At 31.0% G+C, this 23969-nt stretch overlaps 3 protein-coding genes across 5 annotated transcripts; all 3 read right to left on the reverse strand.

The window, feature by feature from the left end:
• Positions 1–468: 468 nt before the first annotated feature.
• On the reverse strand, positions 469–3078 carry LOC107029051 (probable carotenoid cleavage dioxygenase 4, chloroplastic). Its single transcript, XM_015230346.2, has 2 exons — positions 1561–3078; positions 469–987 (listed from the first exon to the last, which is right to left on the reverse strand). Exons 1-2 carry the CDS (start codon positions 2985–2987, stop codon positions 636–638), a joined length of 1779 nt encoding a protein of 592 aa, XP_015085832.1. The 5' UTR covers positions 2988–3078; the 3' UTR covers positions 469–635.
• Positions 3079–10746: 7668 nt separating this feature from the next.
• LOC107026816 (pentatricopeptide repeat-containing protein At1g31790) lies at positions 10747–13357 on the reverse strand. Of its 2 annotated transcripts, none has more exons than XM_015227905.2 (2): positions 11549–13357; positions 10747–11259 (listed from the first exon to the last, which is right to left on the reverse strand). In XM_015227905.2, exon 1 carries the CDS (start codon positions 13165–13167, stop codon positions 11914–11916), a length of 1254 nt encoding a protein of 417 aa, XP_015083391.1. In that variant the 5' UTR covers positions 13168–13357; the 3' UTR covers positions 10747–11259; positions 11549–11913. The 2 variants fall into 2 exon arrangements, with proteins under 2 accessions (XP_015083391.1, XP_015083390.1); XM_015227904.2 differs by having other exon boundaries at positions 10747–11337.
• On the reverse strand, positions 12622–17818 carry LOC107026817 (jmjC domain-containing protein 7). 2 transcript variants are annotated; one of them, XR_001457657.2, is made up of 5 exons: positions 16983–17818; positions 15911–16086; positions 14714–14784; positions 14187–14583; positions 12622–12753 (listed from the first exon to the last, which is right to left on the reverse strand). XR_001457657.2 is itself a non-coding variant. In XM_015227906.2 (4 exons), the coding sequence occupies exons 1-4, from the start codon at positions 17649–17651 to the stop codon at positions 14366–14368; spliced, it is 1134 nt and encodes a 377-aa protein (XP_015083392.1). In that variant the 5' UTR covers positions 17652–17818; the 3' UTR covers positions 13707–14365. The 2 variants fall into 2 exon arrangements, 1 of the variants encoding a protein (XP_015083392.1); XM_015227906.2 differs by lacking the exon at positions 12622–12753 and having other exon boundaries at positions 13707–14583.
• Between the last annotated feature and the right edge of the window lie 6151 nt (positions 17819–23969).

Here is a 23969-nt window from a genome sequence, read left to right on the forward strand (position 1 = left end):
TTTATAATAATGTTATATACTACTCACTTTTAAGCGCTAGCAATTGTGTTTGGTACGAAGGGATCAAGTTTTTTTTTTTTCGGAAAATAAATTGATTTATAACTTATTTTTTATAATTTGATTAGTAAGTGAAGAAGACTTTTTAGTGTTTTATTGCGACTTTATAAAAAATATCCTTTTTTTATATTGGACTAGAGGTTAAAAAAATATTTTTTAAGAAAGTAGTTTCTAAGACAGAAACCAATTCCGAGACCCCACCAGAACAGAACCTCAACAATCGATCCGAAATCTAACTCCAACACCCGAATCGGAACAGGACACGTCATTTTTTAGAAAAGGTGAGACAATGATAAATAAATTTCATGTATGATCACTTAGATTGTTTGTCAATTTTCATTAAAACTCTAGTAAAACTAAAAAGGGAAATCAAATTTATTTATCTCACGTAACATAATTGAAACCATTATAAAATTAAAAAGATAAAATCTAAATAAATGATAGAAACATCCTCAAATTTATTTGTCCCTAATTGATACAATACTATTTTAAAGAGGAATCAACCTATATATCATTTATATACATACATATTATACATAGATTTTAAATAATTAAATCAATTATCGATATATCGATATTTATAGCTTCATAAGATCATTTTCACTCACGAAAAGTCCATGGAAACCATAAGGCACACGACGAGGCAATTTGACATTAGCCACAATGTCAAGATTAGGTGATGTTGCATCCATGACCAAAAAATTTGATTCCCCTGTCTTCTCATTGTGTACGTATGACACCACGTAGCCATCATCTTCATCGATCGAAGGATTTTCAGGCACGAAAAATGGTTCACCACCATAGCAATCTTCTCCAAATATACGACATGCCACGATGCAATCGCGACGATCAATTTCTGCTATGGATACGTCTAATTTTGCTATCCCTATTACTTTTGGCAAAGGATCCCCAATGGCTGCATATACGTACCTACACGAGTAGTAGAAACAAAAAATTATTTTATATATCCTGTAATTTTTGACTCGATACGAAATTTAAAACGGACTTTTTGTTTGTATGGTCTCTGCTGAAATTAAATCATGTGATCATAAGTCATAAAGGACCTACACATGTCCATATGCTGCACTATAGATGGTCCAACAAAAATCAATAAATTTGTAATAGTGTTATATACTAGTACTAGTACTGTGAATGTTTACTTATTGGTGCACACATTAAAAAATGTGATAGAATAAAGTGATAATTTTATTATGTTATTTTATTTAAAAATAGGTATATAAAAATGCAAATTATTTTTTGATTTTTTAAATCAAAGAGTAAAAATAGATACATATTTTTTCAGTTTAGTGGACTAGTAAAAATTAACAAGGAGAGTGTAATTTGTTCTATAAAAATACCGAGCTACTCTTCTGTCCCAAACTAATTGTCATGTTTTGTTTTCGAGACTCGATTTAATTAATTTTACAATTAATATTTATGTATACTTATATTAATGAATATCAAGTAAGTTATTGAAGATATATTGGATATTTAAAAACGTACTTGTTCTTTTTCCCAACATAAGCTGGATTGATGACTCCAAAATCAAGATTTCTTGTAGAAATTGGATGTCTGCTCACCATTCCTGTCTTCAAATTTATTTTCACTTTCTCAACACTTGCATGTATCATGTCCATCCTCTCTAGTGTATGTTCCACCGATAATATATTCGGCGCGATCAACACTATCGTATCACCTCCATCCTCATCCCACGCGTTGATTGCGTGTACAATATTAAATCCTGGTACATCAAACCACCTCATTTCCGACTCATCTATGGCGTAACGTGGTATCACACCAATTCGGGGAATTTTCCCCGAGTCAGTACCCACCGGTGAACCACCGGTGAGTAAATCAATTGGATTCATTCCAATTTGTATGTCCGAAAATATCGCGTATTTTTTTGTGATTGCAAAGTCATGAAGAAATGACGGGCGGGTCATTGAGAATATGGGTACATCCTGGGTTTTTGTACCATCCGGGTTGACCCGAAAGTAAGTTATAAACGGAGGCATCGGGCCGTAACGGAAAGCAAAAGCCTCGTTAGTTTCGGGGTCGATTTTCGGATGTGCCGTCATGCTCATAAAAAGTTTTCCGTTAAAATCGTGACGGCCGAGGGTAAAAATGTCACCATTTGGGGCTATTTTTACCTCATATGGTAAATCAGATTCACCGAGGGCGAAAAGTTTACCTCCAAATAAAGCTAAGCTTGTATTCGCAAGGCCTATACCGTTTGCGGGATTGAACTGTCCCGCAATAGCCCGGGCCGCGGTGAGTGCACCACGCGCGGCCGAGGCGGTAAGACCGTTGAAACCGGAGAACACATTAGGAATAATGGGTGACCCGGCTTCATTTTCGATATTGTACTTGTAAGTTTTGACAAATCGACTACATAACGTAGCTTTACCTTGGGAAATTTTAATAGAGTGAAGCATTCCATCACCGTCGAAAAGATGGTAAGGTCCACGTGGAAGATATTGAGGGTTCGGTCCATTTCTAATATACGCGCCGTCTAGGCAAGAGGGAAGAGAGCCTTCCACTACTTCGCATTCAGTAGGAGGAAGTTCGTCTACTGGAGCGAAGTTGTTAGAGAGAACATACCTTGGATCAACAGACGATTTCCTAGGTGGATCAATGAAAGTATTTACGAAATCATCGAATGCATTGAAGATAAAAGAGGGAAATGATGGTTCAATAGGTTTTCTTGAGGGTATTGGTTCTCTTTTTGGAGATGGTTTTGGTGGTGAAGGGGTTGATTTTTCTTGTGGTTTTGCTATAGTAGTGGTTGTTTGTGGTCTTTCTTCAATTCTAACAGAAAATACTTTCAGAGTAGGAGAATAGTAATGATAATTATTATTATTATAAGGAGAAAGAAGAGATTTAGGTTTTTGTGATAATGTAGAAAGGAAAGTTGAAGACAAAGCATCCATTGTGTTTCTTCTTGAAGAGAAGAAAAAGAAGAAACAAGATATGATTATACTAAAGAGTAAAGGGAAAAAGAATTAAGTTTTGTATGTATGAGGTCCCATGCATATATAGCCATTTATTGGAGTAAGGAGTATAGCAAAAGAAAGAGACTATTCATTGAGGGAACCTCACATTTTCCTAAAGTGGGGTAGTGAAAAGAGACTTCTTATCCACACAACATCAATAAAAAAAAATTCATCTTCATATTCACGTAAAAATCTGATTAAATAAAAATTTATGTTTAAAAAATCTTATTAGAGTAAAACGCTCTCTAATAAAAATAACTTCATATTCAAAAAAATTCAAACTCAAACTTAAGATCTTTAATTAAAAATGAAAAAATGTTCACCGCTTCAATACCACCCTCGTTGGTTGAAATCAAGCATACTCATTGTTACGGTGAACTCAATAATCTTACATTTAATTCTTTTTTGTATTTTATAAGTTCTTTAATTTAAATGCATGTGCATATTAAAGTTATTTTTAATTTAAATTCTTATCAAAACATTCTGGTTCTCCTTTTGGATAATTAAATAATGAATTAATTAGATACTAAACAATAATTAAAATGGTTGCTTGCTTATCTTTTTATTCTCTGTTTTTTATTACTTTTTCTTCTTTAAACACTTGTGTGATACTGATCAGTACTGAACTTCTTTATATTGTACAGATGATGGCGTAAGCTGTAAAGTATAAGAAAACAATTATATCAATCTTTAGTGTAATTTAATTTATTATAACATATTATTTATTTTATGATACTGATCAATATTAATATACTAAATAAATTACCTAAAATTATATTATAATTAAGTTGAAAACTTTGAATAATTTTACAATCGCTACATAAATTTAATAAATTTTAAACTCTAACAATAATAGTATATTTTACGTTGTTAGTAGATAAAAGTTAACTCTAACAATATTCTTATAGAATTAAAAATCCAATGGGACAGAGAGACTGATCATAATATAAGTATCTTTTTCCAGACATAAAAAAAAAATATTTTAATTGTAGAATAGACCTTGATTTATTCCAATCACTTATATTTATAATAATAATAATAATAATAATAATAAAAATAAAACCACGTGTATGATTCATTTTATTCTCAGACGAAAAATATCCCAATTTGATATATCCCATCATGACCAGATGTCAAATTTGCAAAGCTAGATTCAACTATTATTAACCAATGAAATTCAAATAATTTTTTCGTATAAATTATATTATTTAGAATCGTTTGAATAGAATATATAAAAACGATATTAAATATGTGATTGTTAATAATTTTTTGATTAGTAACGGTAAAATTAGTATTGATATTGAAATAACTTTACCCTGTTTGATATGATGTGTTCAAAGACAATTCAATCTTTAATCTTATGTATTTATATATTAATTACCATAATATTGTTAATATAATAGTTTCACGTAAGTAATAATACATAATTTACATATAATAAAAATACTATCAAACAATATAATAAATTAAATAATACCAAAATCAATACATTTGCTAATACATCCTCCCAAATTGCCTCAAAATTCTTTATCGAAAGAATCTTAGCATAAGTGATTAGAAATATATGTCACGTTTCATGTATTTACTGATTTGACATAAGATAATTAATAGGTGTGTGTATAATGTATTTGTCTAGAAAATAAACATGCACAAGCTCACGCAATTTATATGTCTAGGGTGTTGTGAAAGTATCTATTTGTTTCGTCTATTTTTAATCGTCGTTGTTTTTTGTTTTGGAATCAAATTATTAATAAAAATTTTAATTAATATTCTACGATATTTTTTTTTATATTGATATGTAAAAAATTACAGTTTATAGTATTTTTAATATAGTTATTAGAAATTTAAATTTTATGTTTATATTAAAGTAATATAATTTTTTAACTTTAAAAATTAATCGAATTAACTTTAAAAAAAAACATAATAATTAATCATGAACGAGGAGTAATTATAAAGAAAGAGACTACTCATTTACGGAGCATCACTCTTTCTTCATTTTGGGCATATATAAAAAAACATACAGGGGAAAATAAGCTTTGAAGTTTATGAATTTGAGATTTTAATTTTTTAAAATAATTATAAAATTTCAGATTACTAATTTATATATATTATATTTTTAAAAATATTAAATTCACTATAAGTTATACTCCGTCTAATATAGGAAAGAGACGGTGTAGATATTAAAATTTTGTGGGGACTCTACAAGATGCGCGCGTTCAAATTCGAGTTGAAACTCTACAAACAGTGTTCAACTCAAATAAGGATTCTTGGAGGTTACTCAACCCTAAACCCTAATTTATGTCTATATAAAGAGTACTAAATTCTCTTAAAAGGTATCTCGGGAATTTCATAAAGAGATCAAGATCTCGAATACTCCACAAATTGATGGAATATTCATATAGAGATCAAATCTAAATCATCCTAGTTCGAGAATACGCCATTAACGGCCCTCGAATTATGTCAATCTTAGGAGAGTAGAATCAAGGGATCAATAGAATTATATCCGCTATCTTAATCAATAAAATTATGTTTCTTCATATTTTATTTGTATGGTTATTTATTTTCCATATATTTAAAATTTGTTGCAAACAGACGATTTTTTCTATAAACTCCTAGGTTTATTTTGGTCTAGTCAATTCAAGTATTCCAATTCGAAAGAAATTTTTTTAAAAAAGTTTCTCATCAAAATTACATCTAGGAAGGAAAAACAAAGTCAAAATAAAGACCACACAAATATAAATATTTGAGATAAATTTGTTTTGATCAAGCACTATATCAAAAATGATTATTAGTAATAAGTAACTTTTAGTTATCACTAAATATATATTTTTAGCGGCAATTTGCACTCTTTATATATGCCCATAAAGTCTTTAGCATCATTGATCCTATTGATACTTAACTAATGTCGGTAAATATTTTAACACTCTTTTTTTTAAGGGAAAATTGTATATAATAGCAAACTAATAACCTAAAATAAATGGAATAGCTAGGGTTTGATTTAATTGTGCTCCATAGCAAACGTTAGCTAAAATTTGCCAGCGTCTCTCTCCCAGAAATCTCGCTCGCCACTCTCCATTCTCGCTTGCCTCTCTCGCTTTATACACAGAAGTGTATAATTCTGTTTCTGTTTTGTATAAAGCGAGAGAAAATTGTATATACAAATGCAAAAATATATATCTTCGTGTTATACACTTAATTATACAATTTACAAACATTTTACTTCAAATATTGCAGAGAAAAAGGTCAACGAATTATACAATTGCGAATTATACAATTGCAGTGAAATACAATTTTCTCTAGCTTTATACAATAGAAGTGTATGTATTGTGTTTCTGTTTTTGTATAAAGCGAGAGAAAAACATATATCTTCTTGCTATACACTTAATATTGCAGCGAAATAGGCAGTGAATTATACAATTGTGCATTATACAATTGCAGTGAAATAGGATAGCGAATTATACAATTGCAGCGAAATAGGCCAGCGAATTATACAATTTAGGCCAGCGAATTATCCACTTGTATATGTATAGCGAATTATGCAGTTTTATGTTTGCTATGGAGCGCAATTATGCAAAGTTTGTTATAGCATACAAATATAAATTTTCTGTTTGCTATACGTGAAAGTTGCCCTTTTTTTAATGGCAATATTTTATTGCCACTAAAAAGATTTTATTGTGGTGAAGGTACATAATAATAATATTATTATTATTATTATTATTATTATTATTATGTATGTACCTTCATGTCAGTTATGAGGTATATGTCAGATAATTTAATTAATATAAATTGATGTTATAATATCAATTAAAAAATAATGCTTTTAAATATGGAGTATCTAATAGCAAAGTATGTTATATCTAAAGACAATTATATAATCATTTAGAGAAACCCAAATAAGATCATAATATTAATAAAAAAAATTGATGCGTTGAGTAATTAACCACTATACTAATATGATTTATGAAATCTGCTGCAAGAAATTATGTACAACATTAAAGACTATGTAATATATTAATCAACCGATTGATAGTTACACCAATTTGACATTATTTTCTTTTTCTTAATACTCCTTTCTTTCTTCTCTCGATATTTGTTGATTGGGAAAATGCATACATCACTCGATTAAAAGTTTTTAAAAATTTGACCTTTTTTAAAAGAATATGTCAAATTCGAAAAATTTTATTATGAATAAGACACAAATTACACTAACATAAGAGAATACTTTATTATAATTGAATTTGGACTCGTGGAGTCTACACTTGATTTTTCTTCTTTCCTCTCATTTTTCTTTCCTGTTTTTCTCTTTTCTCTTTTTTCCCATTCCCTTTTTTTTTCTTTAAAATTGTATAGTATTAGATATTCATTTTACTAAATTAGTCAAGATCATGTGAAAAAATAAAAATTTTGAAATTGAAAATATTTTTTTAAATTGACGCTTTTCCAAAAAAAATGTAATTTGAAATTGGAGGAGAGTTATGGAAAATGTTTTCTTTAATTTTTGAAGGGAAGTTATTTTCCTTAATTTTGAGGAAAATGAGTTGATTTGAAAAACATTTTCCAAAACTTTTATCCCAACCAAACATTAGAAAATTGGAAACTTCCTTCATACCAAACACACTCTATGTCATTATATATATTGATTGTATCCTCCCGTCCTCAAACAAATATCATTCTATATTTTAAGGATGATATTTTTTTCTTGCGAAACAAATACAAGAAAATAAGTAAAACACAATTATTAATTACTAAAAGATCACTATCTTTCATTGAAAAGTGTTTACTAGCGACTGTTTTCACAAATATCTTGATTGAATCAGTGAGAAAAAGAATAATAACAATATTTTCACACATTAAAAATTTTCCCAGTATTTGAGCAAGATTTTCTTTTTCATCATCCATTTTTCCAATAAATTGATTTGGTCGAAATAAATAAAAGAAATTATGTTTTATAAGTTTAAAAAAAAACTCAATAATGTTTTCTATAAAGAATGTTTCTTTTTCAATCGAACACATCCACAAAAAATAAAATCATTTTCAACAAATATCTCCTGATTTTGTTTTGATACACTCAAATCCTTTTGTGGTTAAAGGAAAATGCATTTTGTGGCTATGGAAAATGCATTTGCAAAAATATCTACAGTAAAGTTAATCTGAGGACATTATTCCTCAAGTCATTTTCTAAAAAATGTTAATATTTGGTTGAAATATAAGTCTTTCTTGTAATTTATGATGATTTTTTTATTTTTTATTTTTTCTAATCCATCATATATTCAAGATTAAAATATCGACAATGTTAGAAAATTTTCATGAAACTTTTGAACGCTAAATACTTACTTAGTCTCTATTTACTTGTCACACATTTTCTAATTCAATTTCTCTATTACTGTAATCTTTTGACAGTATCCTTAATTTATTTAACATTGAGTTAATTCTTTGAAATGTGGTGAGTAAATATATTTAAAACTCTAATAATTAATATAGGTATAATGATAACTCATTATACTAGTCATTATTTCGTAAGAGATGTGTTTAATCAAAATTTGACAAATAAAAAAAGAAAGGATGGAGTATTGATAGTATTATTTGAGCATTGGTTAAAGTAGTTATATATATACGCAATTAAGACGTTCCGATAATTAAGAGAAAACATTGTTTTCTTTTTTCGCTAACCAAACATCAGAAAATCACTTATATTTCAAAATAATATTTTTATTTTATAGCCTCGTGAATCTTTCACTACAATAATAGACATGTGATCATATTATTATACTATTGATTTTTCGTATGATTATTTGTCTAATAGATTTTATCAAAGAGTATTAACATCATCTTTTTTTCATTTTCATTTTAAACAAAATATAACTATTTAAAATAATATCTACTAGTTGAATGAAAATTTTATAAATTAACTCGATTTTATCATTCACAAGGTGAGGAAGACATAGTATATAACACATGATTTCTTTTAAATCTAGTAGCATTAGGTCGAATAATTCCAATTTCTAAGAAATTTCTAAATAGTAAATTATACTAAAATTTCAAATTTTGAATTTATCTTTCGCATTATCGTTTCACCAAGAGAGGACAACATTGTACTAAAATATCAACAGGTGAAAATGTAGGGTCAAATGGACAGCTTTCTATTAGTATAGTATTACTCTTCTTTGGATCCGGTTCCTCTTCATTTTTCTTTTTTTCAAGTTTTTATTTGAATTAGTGACACATGACATATGTTAAAATAAATAGTTAAGATTTAATTTTCAAATTAAATCTCTAAACATGATTTAATTAATAAATACATTATATTTTAAGTATTAAAAATTATTATAATATAACTATCTTAGTAACATATTATCTTGTCCATAAATATGGAAAAAAAATTTCTTCCTAAATTTCTTTTATACGTAAGATTTTTTTAAATTTTCTTTTAAATAATCTTTTTATCTAATTAACTGAATAGAAGTATAAAAACTATAATTAACCACCATATGTACTGGTATCACCGTATTTGTAATCTTATTATGAAATTGAAATTAGTTTGTTAAAATGGTTTGCTTATCGCTAGATAAATTATTAATCACGAATCAATATGCTTTTAACAAAAGAATACAATAAAAATATTATATAAACGGAAAAAAGAAAAGATCCTACTATTAAAAAAAGGAAGAAATTTTTTTTTCTATATTTATGGACAAGATAATATGTTGCTAAGATTGTGAGATTATAATAATTTTAATACTTGATATATAATGTATTTATTAACTAAATCATGATTGGAGGTTAACTTTGAAAAATTAAATCTTAACCATTTATTTTAACCTATGACACGTGTCATTAATCCAAATAGAAATTTAGAAAAAATGGAGAGAGGAGAAATGGAGAAGAGCCGGATCCCTTCTTTGTCCATGTTGCATAATTGCAATTTTGAGAATTAATTAAATTTTGTTTTTATTTTATTAAAAATTTTACATAATTTTTAATATATAAATTTTATTTCAAAAATTCTAAGCTTTTATATTGAATTTATATTTAAAAATTTAAAAATTAAAATCTCAAAATTTTAATTATACTAAAAAAATTGAGACGGAGGAAATAACAAATATCTATTACAACCCTACCAACTTTAGAGGCTGGCATTTAACTAGCCAGGAAAAATATGTAAGATTGTTATTATGTTAAATTATTGATTGTGACTAGGTCTTTTGATGCATGTCTTTTAAACTGAGATTGGCTTCTTTCTTGGACCACTTGATTGGCTAAAATAATTTTGTTTTTGCTCAAATCAATCCTATCACTGTTCGGTTAAAAATCTACAATCTCTATCACAGTTTCTGTCTTTTGAGAGCGCACTTTGTGATAGTTTTACTATGTGATAGCTCGCAAACCACAAGGGACATGTAAATCGAACTAGAGTATAACTGAGTAGCAGATCTTCCACATGAAAGACCCGTCTCTCAACCACTCAATCATGCCCTTGCAGACTATCGATCAAAATTTAATTACTGAATTCTACTGAACTCGTACGTTTAATAATACATCCACCTCTGATCAAGCCAGCCCACTTGAGGAAATTTCTTCCAAATGGTGGGGTTGAACGTACTACCAATTAATTTGTGATTCCCCAATTATCTCTAGGTAGATTATTGGAAGAAGAACTCCTCATCAACCAAACTAATTCCTCTAATCAAACGCACGATAAAAAAATCCTGAGATTATATCATATCCCTCTTATCAAACGATTACATGTCTTAACATGTTATCAAAGACTGCAAAATATTTTGACATGTAAATTATACATATATGTGAATAAATTACTCTCATGGATATGTATAAACAAGGTATCATTTTGCAACTACAAATTGTAAATATAATCAACATTAGAACACTGACCTTGAGTGCATCCAACTACTTAAGGTTACCTTTAGTTCCTTCTCACAATTCAGCATCCCTAGCTTGCAATGAACTAAATTAGATTCGAGCACACGAACAAATATGATAATGCTCATATATATATCTAGAGATCGTGTAGACAGAAATCTCACAATAACCATCAGTTGATTAATGCCACCGCAAGAACAAGTATATCTGCTTAGTCTTGGATTTGCCAAAATCTGATCGCGTTCATTATTAGGGTTCTCCACTTTCCTGCATTACCAAGTCCAGAAGTACCATATGCTCGAGTTCTTCCAGGGCGATGTAAGTCTATGCACTGCATGGTCAATCACCAAATCATCAAGCAATAACTTTTGTGCCCCCACTGATCCATTGTCATACTAAATCATAACAGCTGCATGAATTCAGGATCGAAGATCATAGATTTAAGTTCTAATTTTCAACAAACAATATTTGGATATTTGTAATATACTTGCATTTCTGTGCCATATAGACTGTATTAACAAAAAGTTCTAGCATATGTAAGCTCGGCCACATGTCGAATGTGGTAAAGTATAGTGCTATTACTTGTTTCACAACTCCAGAGAGCATTATTATATACATACCCTTGTTGATCCTTGATATGCAAACAACTCGTCAAGCTGATGACATCAACGAAACTAGAGATATCAGCCAGTGTGTTGATCATTGATCTTGCAAATCATCTTCATATATTCATGGGAAACTAAGAGATATTCCATGTGCAAGATTGCTTAACATCTCTTAGGAACGTTATTATATACATACCCTTGTGGATACTTCAAATGCAACAAACTCATCAAGGAAACTAGAGATTAGCCAATACAATGGTGTTGAGTGCGCGATCATGACAGGACTCGAGGAAGAAGCCCCGGCTAACTCCGTGCCAGTTGGTGCCTGCATTGTATTCCATGAAAAATCATCTTCATGTAAACTAAGATATATTCTTAAGTCAGGCATTCATTTTCTCGATATTACTACTGCCACAAACCAACAAGACTTCATTAATCAAAGATTCATGTGGCTGCAAACCAGCTTCTTTCATCTCATAGAGAACTTTCATGGCTTCAACACCGAAACCATGTTGTATACATCCCATCAACATTGCATTCCAACAGGCAATATTGCTCTTGTCCTCTCGCGCATTAAAAACCCTCCGAGCATCCTTTAGCAACCCATATTTACCATACATGTCGATCAAGCTACACAGCACATAACTATCCGTATCAAGTCCTACCTTGACGGAAGTAGCATGAACCTGTTGACCACAACATCCAGCATCCCTCAACTTCCCACAAGCTTTAAGAATACTTGAAAATGTAAAACTATTTTTCTTCACTCCTTCTCTTACCATCTCCCTGAAAATCCTTATCGCGCCTTCAAACTGTTCCTCCTTACACAAATTGCCAATTCTAGCTGTCCAAACAACTGTATTACAATGTGGAATATGATCAAACACATTATCCGCGCTTTCCAGATAACCAAACTCCCCATAAAATTTGATCAAAAAACTATTCAAAGCCATACTTTCACAATTACCCAACTTCAATAACCATCCATGAATCTGTCTCCCAAGTTCCAAATTCATCAATTCCACACAAGCCTTTAGAACACACACCAATATTCCATCATCAATTAAATCACCACACTTACACAAGTTTCCCGCCTCACTCTGCATCTCCATAAACAAACGCAAAGCTCCTTCACACTCTCCATTTTCAACACACCCCGCGATCATCGCAGCCCAAGACTGAGAATTTCTCACACGCATTTTATCAAACAGTTGGCGAGCCTGTTCAAAACAACCACAAAACACAAGCATCAGCAACAAACGATTCAGTAACGGCAGGCTAGGAATTACATCACTTTTACAAATATGCTCATAGACTTCAACCGCGTTTAAAGGGTCACGAGATTCAGTGCATTCTTTGATAAGGGAAACGTATACGTCAACTGGTATATTAAAACCAAGACTATCCATTAGCCTTAAAACATCAGAGATTGTGCAACTTGGGTCTGTAGTTTTCTTGATTTCTGGCTTAATGGGTTGGTGTATTTTGTAGTGAGGTTTATGTAGAGGCAATTGGAATTGAAGGGGGGTGTTGGAAATGGAATGGATAGTGATGGGTATCCATTTCTTGGAGTTTTTTGAAGTAATTTTAGTATGCAACAATGGTGGTTTTGGGTAGGATGATGTGATCGCCATTGATTTTTAGAAGGATTGTTTACTAGAATTCATAGTGAAGAAAATCACTGGGCGCCAAATTCAGTTGGAATCAACTATAAATACTTCACAATTGTAGTGGCTGTTTGTCCACAGATATTTTTCGGTTTTTTTTCAAATATTATATTGGAAAACTATTTGAACACAAAATTATTTCTATAAATTTTCGAAATTTCAGATAAAGAAATTATTTTCACACTAAATCATTCAGAAATTCAAAACCAACTCCAATATACTGTAATTTTCATGTCCAAATAACCACTTAATACCTAGGCAATAGTAAAATGTGAGATATGTGGAGTTAATAAAAGAAATTTTGAGATATGTAATTTAAAATAAGTTATAAATATTTATGTGATTATGAATTATCCAATTTCAATGAAAAATTTAAAGAAGAATTATTTCTTGATATTCTTTTGGGACACAACAAAAAGAAAAAAGCATGCCTTGAAAGTTGAAACAAAGGGGTTGGAATACTGTGTTTGAATCCGAGACCTCTAAATTAGCAACGCGTATATGAGTGCGTTGTGAACTGCAAAATGATGAATTTATAACAAGTATCCCAGCTTTGGCTTTATTCATTTTTAACAAATGTTACACACACCACAAGGCACTTTCATCCCAGATAAATCAGTAAAGATGCATACAATAGATAGTCAAATATTGGAATGTTGATTTGTGCACTTCTGTTGTAAGCTCAAAATAGTACACTCTGCTCTAATCTATGGCAGCAGCCATGAGCTCTGGCTTTGCGTCTTTTGAGGAGATTTGGGGACACCCTAATGTCGCGTTTCCATGACATGTGATGATTGGCATGGCTTGAAAAAATAAAACCTATGAAGCTCAAGCCTTTTCAGAACTATGTCTTCTTCAAACGAATCAGATTAGACCTTTCCATGCTGATAACATGCTAACTAAACTTAACAACCAGATTAGGACACCTGAATCCCCATCACGGGTAGTGTGTCACTTGGATATCAAATGGCAAATTGAGGGCTCACCTTGAGGGCAATCATGTCGGGAAAGTTTCATTTCAGCTTTCCCATCTCAGGTCAAAAACACTCTGCAACTTCTCCAGGATATAAAAGGGAAACAAACGATGCTTGAAGAATTGGATCTCAGTGAACTCAAAATTTCCTTTGCTTCTCTTCGCCATTGGGCTCGTAACAGTGAGTGCTACTTATTTTTCTGCAGTATCAGGATGATGTAATAAATTACCATTTGCAGAAGCAGTGACATCGTCCATGCTGGATTCATCCTCAGAGTTGTGTATAGATGAATTATGCTGCGACTCCAAGCCTAATTTTTCAGATGATGCAGGATTACACAGAATGGAATGCGGCAGCGATTGCAAGAAGTTGAAGTAAGCATATTTGATATCAAATCGCATGTCATACCCTGTCAGACAAACAGCAGTTTAGTTCCCAGTATCCTTGGAAAGGAGTGAAAGAGAGAGATATTAAGCTTTCTTTGTCTTTTCACTTTTCTGCCTTCTAAGTTTTTTGTTTAAATAGGAGAAGAGTATTACAGTAGTTTACAGCAATGGTGAGTCCTCTGCTGTCTGAGCTCTGTCTAACATGGTGAAACCACATGCTTGGCCTGGATAAGTTGCATAAAAGAGTAATATGGTTAATTAACACCACTAAGTACAGCTATCACTCCAACAGCATCATGAAATGCACAAACAAAAAGTTCTAAAAATGCCTAAAAATCTTTCCGACTCGCAATTAGCAGTGCAGGTGCTGGCCAGGATTTTTTGTTTGTTCAGTAACTTTTTGTAAAAACTGAAAACTGTACCATAACACTGAAGTTCTAAAAGGCAAATCAAGAGCCAGTCTGAATTGCCAAATAACAAGAATCTAAAGCTGAAATTTGAGGTCTGTTTTTCATAATTTGAACCCTATCCATCCAAATTACTGTAAAATGAATTCCTACTAAACACATACACTCAAAAAAACTACTCAGGTCAATTTCCAATTTTGATTTCAGCTGTATAGTTGTTCTCGTTCCACCAAGGAAAGATATAGGTTCACTTTCCTGTTTGATGCGAGGAGAAGAGGATAAATATTGCACCATATGAGATTATACAAACATGATCAATGAACGGAATTGTAACTGTCTAAATAAAGAGGAAGATGAGTAGATTAAAATTATAAGACAAGACTGTGCAAAGGTATTTGGGAACAATGGCAGCACTCCCACAACTCAATGAAAAGAGCATTTTTGCTGATTAATGAAGTAAAGATACTAATTCTAGATGCTTGATTAGTAGAAAGTGGCATGGCATTCGAGCTGTCAAGAGAGAATAATGAAAGAAGACTACAGGCGTATCATATTGAGATTGTTCTTACTACCTATCCATTAGCCAAAAACAAGTTTCAGCTAGCCATTAGACTATCTTCATCTAATTTTGTTAATTGGATTTTATTATTGCAGTGAGAATAAAGTAAGTTCAATCAATTGTTTGAGCTTTGAAATTCCAGCCCTTTTTGCAACGAAATTGTTACTTGCATTGCAAAGATAATGTGTAATAACTCTTAAACTAGCACCTAATAAAATGGAGACGTAATGCAAAGTGAGGCAAATGCCCAAGCTGCTTTGAGAAACATCAACGACATCAACAATGTAATGCAATCAAAGAGACAATGACTAAACCTATTGTTCAGAAGGGGATATCAAAACTGAATAAATAAAGAGATAAGTAAAGCTAATCGTGAAAGCTTACAAGTAAAGAATCTCGCCTGCCTTGACTGTAACTTCAAATGGTCTTGGTCCATTGAAATATAAAGGAAACTTGGTCATTTCCTTCTCTTTCAACTCAGGTGAAGGGTATGGATTAACACTGCACCATGGGACATTCCTCACTGGTTCCTCCAGTTCCAAAGAGAACTCCCCAGTATCCTACAAACCCAGAAAGCAGCAGAACACATGTCAGCACAGTAGAACAGTACATTGTACTGAAACATAAGTTTTCCCAAACGAATTATAACCAAATTCCTAATTCCATGAGGCATGGAAACTCAGCTAAACATATACATCAGAAAGCACTACAAAAGTGCTCAACTTCCAGAATACATGAAAGGAAAAATGGAACCTGGGCAGTGGTACACTGCTGCATCAACTATAAAAATTTGTCAATTTAAGAGCAACAGATTAATTTGCTCCTATTTCCAAGAATGAACAAGGGTTGCAACTTGGATTGCCTTTAGGAACTATTTCTTCTGAGCTACTTGCTATAACTCAAAAACCACTATTCATATGATTACAAAACGTCCTCCTTGCGTTTTTATGTGATACTCTTTTCTTTTGGTCCAAATCCAGAAAAGAAGAATGACAACTTTCTACATTTGAAAAATCGTCCTTCTAACATTTTCATTCATAAAGCGCTACAAATGCATTCAATCCTAGAGCAAGAATTCACATATCAAAGCGCGACAAACTTCAACTGCATAACATATGAATACATTAAAGAACAAGCCAGTATACTTCAGCTGAAATTCAAGTTCTCCAAAAAGAATTACACCAAATGGATATTTCTATCTGAATCCCTCAACACATACACACCACAAAGCTACAACCGCATTCCTAGAATTCATATATAAAAACCCAATAAAACTACAGTGGACGTAATGCATTAATACAAGAAGATAAGAATGGGAGCAAAATTGCTACTTTGATAGTAACACATCAACAAATATAAAAACCACAAAGAAGCTCTACAAATGCATTCATTTCTTAAAAATTTCACAGAACCAAAGTTCAAGCGCATAACAAGTAAGGTGAACTACGGGACAGACCTGTAAGTAGTGGTACTCCGCAGCAGGATACTCAGTAATATACATCCTATGAACATCAGTAGGAGGAAGAAGCAAAAAATGCTTCTCCCCAGAGACAACAGCATAAATATTCTCATAATGATCCTTATGAAACGAAGTCTCAGACAACTCATTCCCAATCCAAAGATTCACCGCTTCAGGTAAACACCCAAAAGCCTCAGAAGCCCAACCAAAATCAGAATCACAATCTTTACTCAACGCCCCATACTCACTCCGAAAACAATCATTCTGCTGCTGCAAATAACCCACACAACCCATCTCCGATTCCAATACCCAGTTCAACGCATCAGGAAAAGGAAGATGCTTCACTTCAGCAGAAGCGAAACAGAGTGAAGAAGGGGAAATGGGGTTTGGGGAAAGTGCATCAGCACGGCCTGTAGGAGTAAGATGAAGTGAAACATTGGAAGAAGAGAGTGTATTGGTTAGATAATGAGTTGATTGCCACAGAGTGGTGGCTGGCCAGTGGTTTACGGCGTTGGAAATGAGGCAAGGCTTGTTGGGCGAAACGTATTCACGGAGGAACTGGAGAGGGGTGGGTGGGGTAGAGAGGTGGTTGATTTGGGTTGAGGTGCCTAGGGTTAGATCTCGAACTTCTTGCCAGAGTTTTTGTATGGGTTCTTCTTCTTCCATGGCTGTGCAGCTTAAACCCTCTGCTAGTTTACAATTTACAGAGTCTGAAGCTTCTAATTTTCATATAATAATTACTTTGATGTTGTCGCATTTTGGACGTGACCTAGTGTTCAATGAATTAGTTAAAAATTATGAAATCTTGAATTTAATTTTTCGTCAAGAGTAAAATTACTAGTTGATTATTATTTAATGATACATGTTGCTGCAAAAGTTAGTCTGGATTTCGAACACCACTATTATGAAAGAAAATATTGTCACATGTAATGTTTTCTATGCCTCGAATGAGGGTTAAAATCTATTGTACACTTTTTATCCTTCTCTCGACTTAGCTTATAGGACTTCAGAGTTCAGACCTTACTTATGGATCGAGTAGGTCTCATTCTCTTCAAACCAAATACGATATTTATGGTTATGTTTAGACTATATTAATTATTGAATATGTTATTATATTAATTTTAACTCTATCGTGTATTTTATTTTATCTCTATAGCTTTTAAGTTTATTCTTCATATTATCAATATGTGATACAATGAAACGATGAAATACTATTTATTTAAATATTATATTAATTTTATAATATAATATCATATATTATAAAATAATAGATAACTATCATTCGAATATTAAATAGATATTCAAAAACTTTAAATTTAATTTCGATTTGATCTTGTCTCCCCACAAAAGGTTTAACTCAAGGATGTAGACAAGCATGATAACATTGAAGATTGGTAATGCCACACTTGGTAATACAAGCGTTTGCAAATCTTTGAACATCAGAAAATCATTTTGCATCTAATACCATCATCAATAATATTATAATAACAAAACATAATCCTAACTTTATTATAAACTTCATAATATAAGTTGAACTCACTCTTCATTTAGTAGTAGTAATAATTGCAAGAATTCTTAGATAAAAAGATTAGGGTTAAACTGGTCTATTTAAGCTATAAGATTATGGAAAGAAGCGTGAGCAAATCTCCATCTCATTGGTGTTAGGACCGAAAATAAGCAGGTGTAAATGCGAAAGCTAGCAATGCAAACCTCGAAAGACCACGAATAAGAAGACAACGAGAAATATACCAAAAGACACAAAGATTTAACGTGGTTCGGTCAATCGACCTACGTCCACAAAGGAGATGAGCAATCCACTATAAATATGAGAGTACAAAATACAGAGAGAAACAACCTCAACCAATTCACTCGGAATACATGGGAGGTTCACACAAGTGATAACGTATCAAGCTTGTGACCCACAAATTCTCCCCCTAACCAAAACTCTCAAAGTCCTTAAGACTACATTGTGAATGCTGATTAAGTTAGAAGGAACATTCTTCTATTTATAGAGTCCTAAACTTTTTCCTACCAGAAAAAGATTTAGTCAATCCAAAACCTTTTCCTAAAAGGAAAATCTATTTATGGTAAGAAATTTAGGGCAAATAAAATCCAACAATTGGATCATATTACACCGTATCAAAAATAACTTTTAGTCGTAATTAATTAATTATAATCGATAATAGCTTAAAATTGTAGCTAGATATATTTTTTAGAGGCAATTAAAACTCTTGTAAATGTCTGTAAAATCTGTAGCAATATTATTTGGATCCAATAATAAATAACTACTGCCAATATAGACTTCAACACACTTTGTTAATATATATATTTATTTGGGCTAAGTAATGTTTTTGTTATAGTGTTAATTAATTGGATACACACTTATCTCTCTTATGTTTGTGATATTATATTTATCTCTTAATTAGTTATGTATACTTCAAGTTGCCCCACGCCCACTACCACAAAGTTGCCATTTTTATTTTTATGGATCTTTTTTCTTTGATTCTTTCTTGTAGTATGTGAAAGATAAAGTGTCCGTCGTTAATTAGAGAAGAAAAAAGTTTCCCTACTTAGATTGAATTATCTATTATTGAGTTTGTAAAGAGCTAGTAGAAGAGAGTGATCTTGCGCACACAAAAAATAAACATGCAAGACAAGACAAATTGAATGCATGCTTGTCCCTTGCACGCAAAATATATATGTCTATTACCATTTACAATTCAAAAAATAAGAAGATCAACCAAGACGTAACACATTGTATTGAATTAAGGTGGATGAAATATAGACTCGTATGTATTTGGTATACTATTTTATGCTTCGATTTAATTCCTCTTATTGTTTCTATTACTTTGGTTAGTCTTTGTATTTGTATTGTCGATACGTAATTAGATACATAATTAATTTGATCTAAACATATGTTACATAAGAGTAAAATCTATTGCCTATGTAAGGGTGAAATCTATTGCCTTAAATTTTATCTTCTTTGGACCGTAGTTGTCTGTTGCTCCAAACACGTCAGACCTCACTTATGATCCTCTCTAAATCACATTTATGAAATTATACTAAATATATTGTTGGTGTTAATTTTACAACGTATCTTTTTTGTATTTTATTTCATTTATGTAATACTATAAAAAAAAATAGCGTATGATATTATAAAACACAAAAAATGATTCACCAAATCCATTTGTCCTATCTAATACCATCATTAATAATATAATAACAAAACATAATCCCAAATTTATGATGAGCTTCATAATATAAGTTGATCCCAACTTTTATTTAGTGGTAGTTATAATTGCAAGAATTCTTAGATTAAGAGACTAGGGTTAAGCAGGCCTATTTAAACTATAAGATTATGAATAAAAGGGTATGCAGATCACATCTCATTGCATCACATTAGGTAATAGAATAATTTGAGAGATCTTTCCTCTGATTTGATTTTATAATTTTCCTTGTATCACATTAAAGTAATTAATAGAATAATTTGAGAGATCTTCTTTCTGATTTAATTTTATAATTTCCATTGCATCACATTAAATAATGGGATAATTTAAGAAATCTTCCTTCTGATTTGATTTTATAAATTTTTTTGATATTACATTTACTATATTTAATAAACGTGATTTTGGGTGTATTTCTTGCATTTTGTCATTAGTTTGAGTGTTTATTTGAATAAGTTTTAAATAGTTAAAATATCTATTTGTGTAATAGCAAAACATATGTATCTATTATCATTTTGTTACTATAGTGAATGTCTAATTATGTGGAGTCCTTGTAGGATATGGTTAGGAATCCTACTTGGGGACCAAGTAAGATTTTTCTATAAATAAAGGGTTTTCCTTCATTGTAAAGAAGATTTGTGAAAGATCAATGAATCCTGAATATACGTTATCAATAAGAAATCTTTCTCTTCTCCCTACTTTATTCGTCTTCTAATTTCATATAGTATCATAACACGTTATCAGCACGATTGTTCTATTCTTAAAGAATAATGAAGCAGACGGGAAAAGTGCAAAAGAGATCTTGCATAAGTTATTTAAAAAGGTTCTTATATCTTCAAGGTATGAGTTATCTTTATGTTATAATTATTTATGTAACAGATCTGGAGGTACCATCTAAAGTAAGTATCTAAAGAGACTTGTTGACTTTCTATACGTTTAATTTTAATCGAATGGGAAAATAATTTCTTAATTTATTTTAATAATTAAATAAGCACAATTTAGTAAAAGGTATGTTTTCAACCTTTATATAAGGTATGTGATCTATTAAACTATATTTATTAACTACTAATGTTGATTATAATAAATCAATAATATCAATTTTGTGTGTAATTATAATGTACGATCATATTAATGATCATCAAAAGTGATAAAATTACAATTATTTTGAAGGCTTGAGGCTGAGCCTCATTATGGGTAAGACGATAGATTTAAGTTTTATCGCACCAAATGAATAAGACGATGGATTTATGTCCAATCGCAAAAAGAGGGTAAGACATTAGGTTAAAGTCCTGATGCACCATGATGATAAGATATTGGATTCAAGATCCATGGATTTATGACCTAAGACACTTTTATATGGATAAGACATTGAATGTGAGTCTCAATGCACCATATTGATGATATAATAATGACTAAAGAAAAACTAATGTGTTTTTGATGAGAAGTCATGAAATTTACATAATTTACTCCATTACATAAAGTGAATGTGGTTGTAGTGCATAATATGTCTGAAAGAAGACAAGTGATTGAATAATGTACATAGATATGGAATGGTACTAAAGCTATCATTATTTGATATGCTCACATATTTGTGTTTCATTCATGAAGAATGAGAACTTTTGATAAATGCTAAAAATATAGATTAATTCTCTAAAGGGAATGAGGTGTAAGCCACCATGCTAGGCATGAGAAAGATTGCGACCTTTGATTAACGATGTGGTATCATCAAGAATGTCTCTAAGAAGACACATATCATGGAAACGTTTCATGCTTTATCTTCAAGCTTGTATTGGACAAGAATTAGTTCAATTGAGGCACATTCTATGATAAATAAGAAGTTTTCTAATTTCAATACTTTCTTAATTTGGCATGAATGCCTGAGACATCATTAGTCTATAATGTTTAGACGAATTATTGAAAATTAAAATGGACATCCGTTGAAGAACCTAAAAATTCTTTTAAATGGTGAGTTTTCTTGTAATGATTGTTAGCAAGGCAAGCTAATTGTGAGACCATCATAAACGAAAGTTGAGATTGAATTTTCTGTGTTCTAGGAACGTATACAAATATTTGTGGACCTAGTCATCCACCTAGTGGATTGTTTAGACATTTAATGGTCCTAATAAATGTTTCTTCTATATGGTCTCATGTGTGCCTATTATTATCTCGCAACTTGATGTTTGCAAAAATGTTGGCACAAATAATATGTTACATGCACAATTTTCTTCAGATTAGTTCATTCAATAATGGGATCATGACTCACCTAAAGGGTGAAGTAATTGAGAAGAAATAAATCTGAAAATTACTCGTGGATTAATAAAATTGAAATTTACTCATATAATAGTAAATAAGAAATTTTACCAAAGCAAACGGCACATGACGTCGTAAACTTGGACTTTACGAGTACTAATAATTTTATTAGTTGGCATGAATAATTTGGTCATCCCAAAAATGTGCATACTGAGTAATGGACATACGTTGAAAAACTAGAAGATTCTTCAAGAATTCTTTACGTTGCTTGTTCTCGTGATAAAGTTGATTGGATCAACTAAAGTTGGACTAAATCCCTAAATTCTGAAAAGTATAAAAGGTGAATATGGGTCCGTTCACCTATCATGTGATATGATAAAAAGATGCATCTATAAGATAATCACATGTGTTTTTGTTGTCAACATGTAGTTTGACATTCACAAAATTGTTTGTGCAAAAATAATTGAGTTAAGAACACAATTTCAGAATATGTAATCAAGACAATTTATCTTGATAATATTGATAAATACTCAAGATGATGTGACTAAATGTCTCAAATAGTAAAATCATTGTTTATGAAAATAAAGTTTCATATGTTGATATGAAATACGATATTGCATACAAAAGTAATTGTACACAACAGACCGATAAATTATGATCAAATTTTCTTTCAATTGATTTATGGTCGGGAACCAAATATTTTTCATCTGATTATTTTGATATGTGGTATATAATCAATAACTATACATTGATGCACAAGGATAGATTCTCCAAAGATTGAGATATATGTTAGTTTGTCTAACATAACGGGGAGATTAAAAGCAACACAAAAGTTGTAAATACTCCTATTGAATGTCCCTTAAAGATAGAGTCTACGACGTGCATGAAGCATGATAGACTAATCAATTCTAAACAAAATAATCTTTGAAAAAGGGAGAGGATCAAAGAATCAAAATGATCATAATAAGAAGATAATGTGCTCTTGGGGAGCCTACGACATAACACTTTATGAAACCTCATGAGAGAGGTAGCTACCTAAAAATAATGAAGTGATGAGATCTCAATAAGTTATGTCGTATTGTGAATCAATGCAAAATGGTATATCGTGGACGATATTTTTGATACAATAGCGCGCAATATTGTAAAAGATTATGAGGATATGAATTCTACATCTTAAAGCATGCTTGTGTAGAAATAATTATCAAGTGAAAAGTGGAATGATGCATCTTGGTAAGCGTAAAACTTATTTGACTTGCAATCTAGGCACTAGAAGATGTCATACATCTAATATTGAATATTGTCACTTGACAAAACTAATATGAAAATATCCAATAGGTTCGAAATCTAGCATATACAAGGTTTTGAAAAACTTGTTTATCATACTCATAAGGATTAAATAGATTCAAAATGCATAGAGCATATACAAGTATTATTATGCGAGTTGATAACTATAACTGAAACTCTTGAATAGTTTTCAAAAGGCAAAGATTATTTGCTTAAAGAAGTTAAA

Source organism: Solanum pennellii, chromosome 8, assembly GCF_001406875.1.
Source record: "Solanum pennellii chromosome 8, SPENNV200".
Taxonomy (NCBI): Eukaryota; Viridiplantae; Streptophyta; class Magnoliopsida; order Solanales; family Solanaceae; genus Solanum; species Solanum pennellii.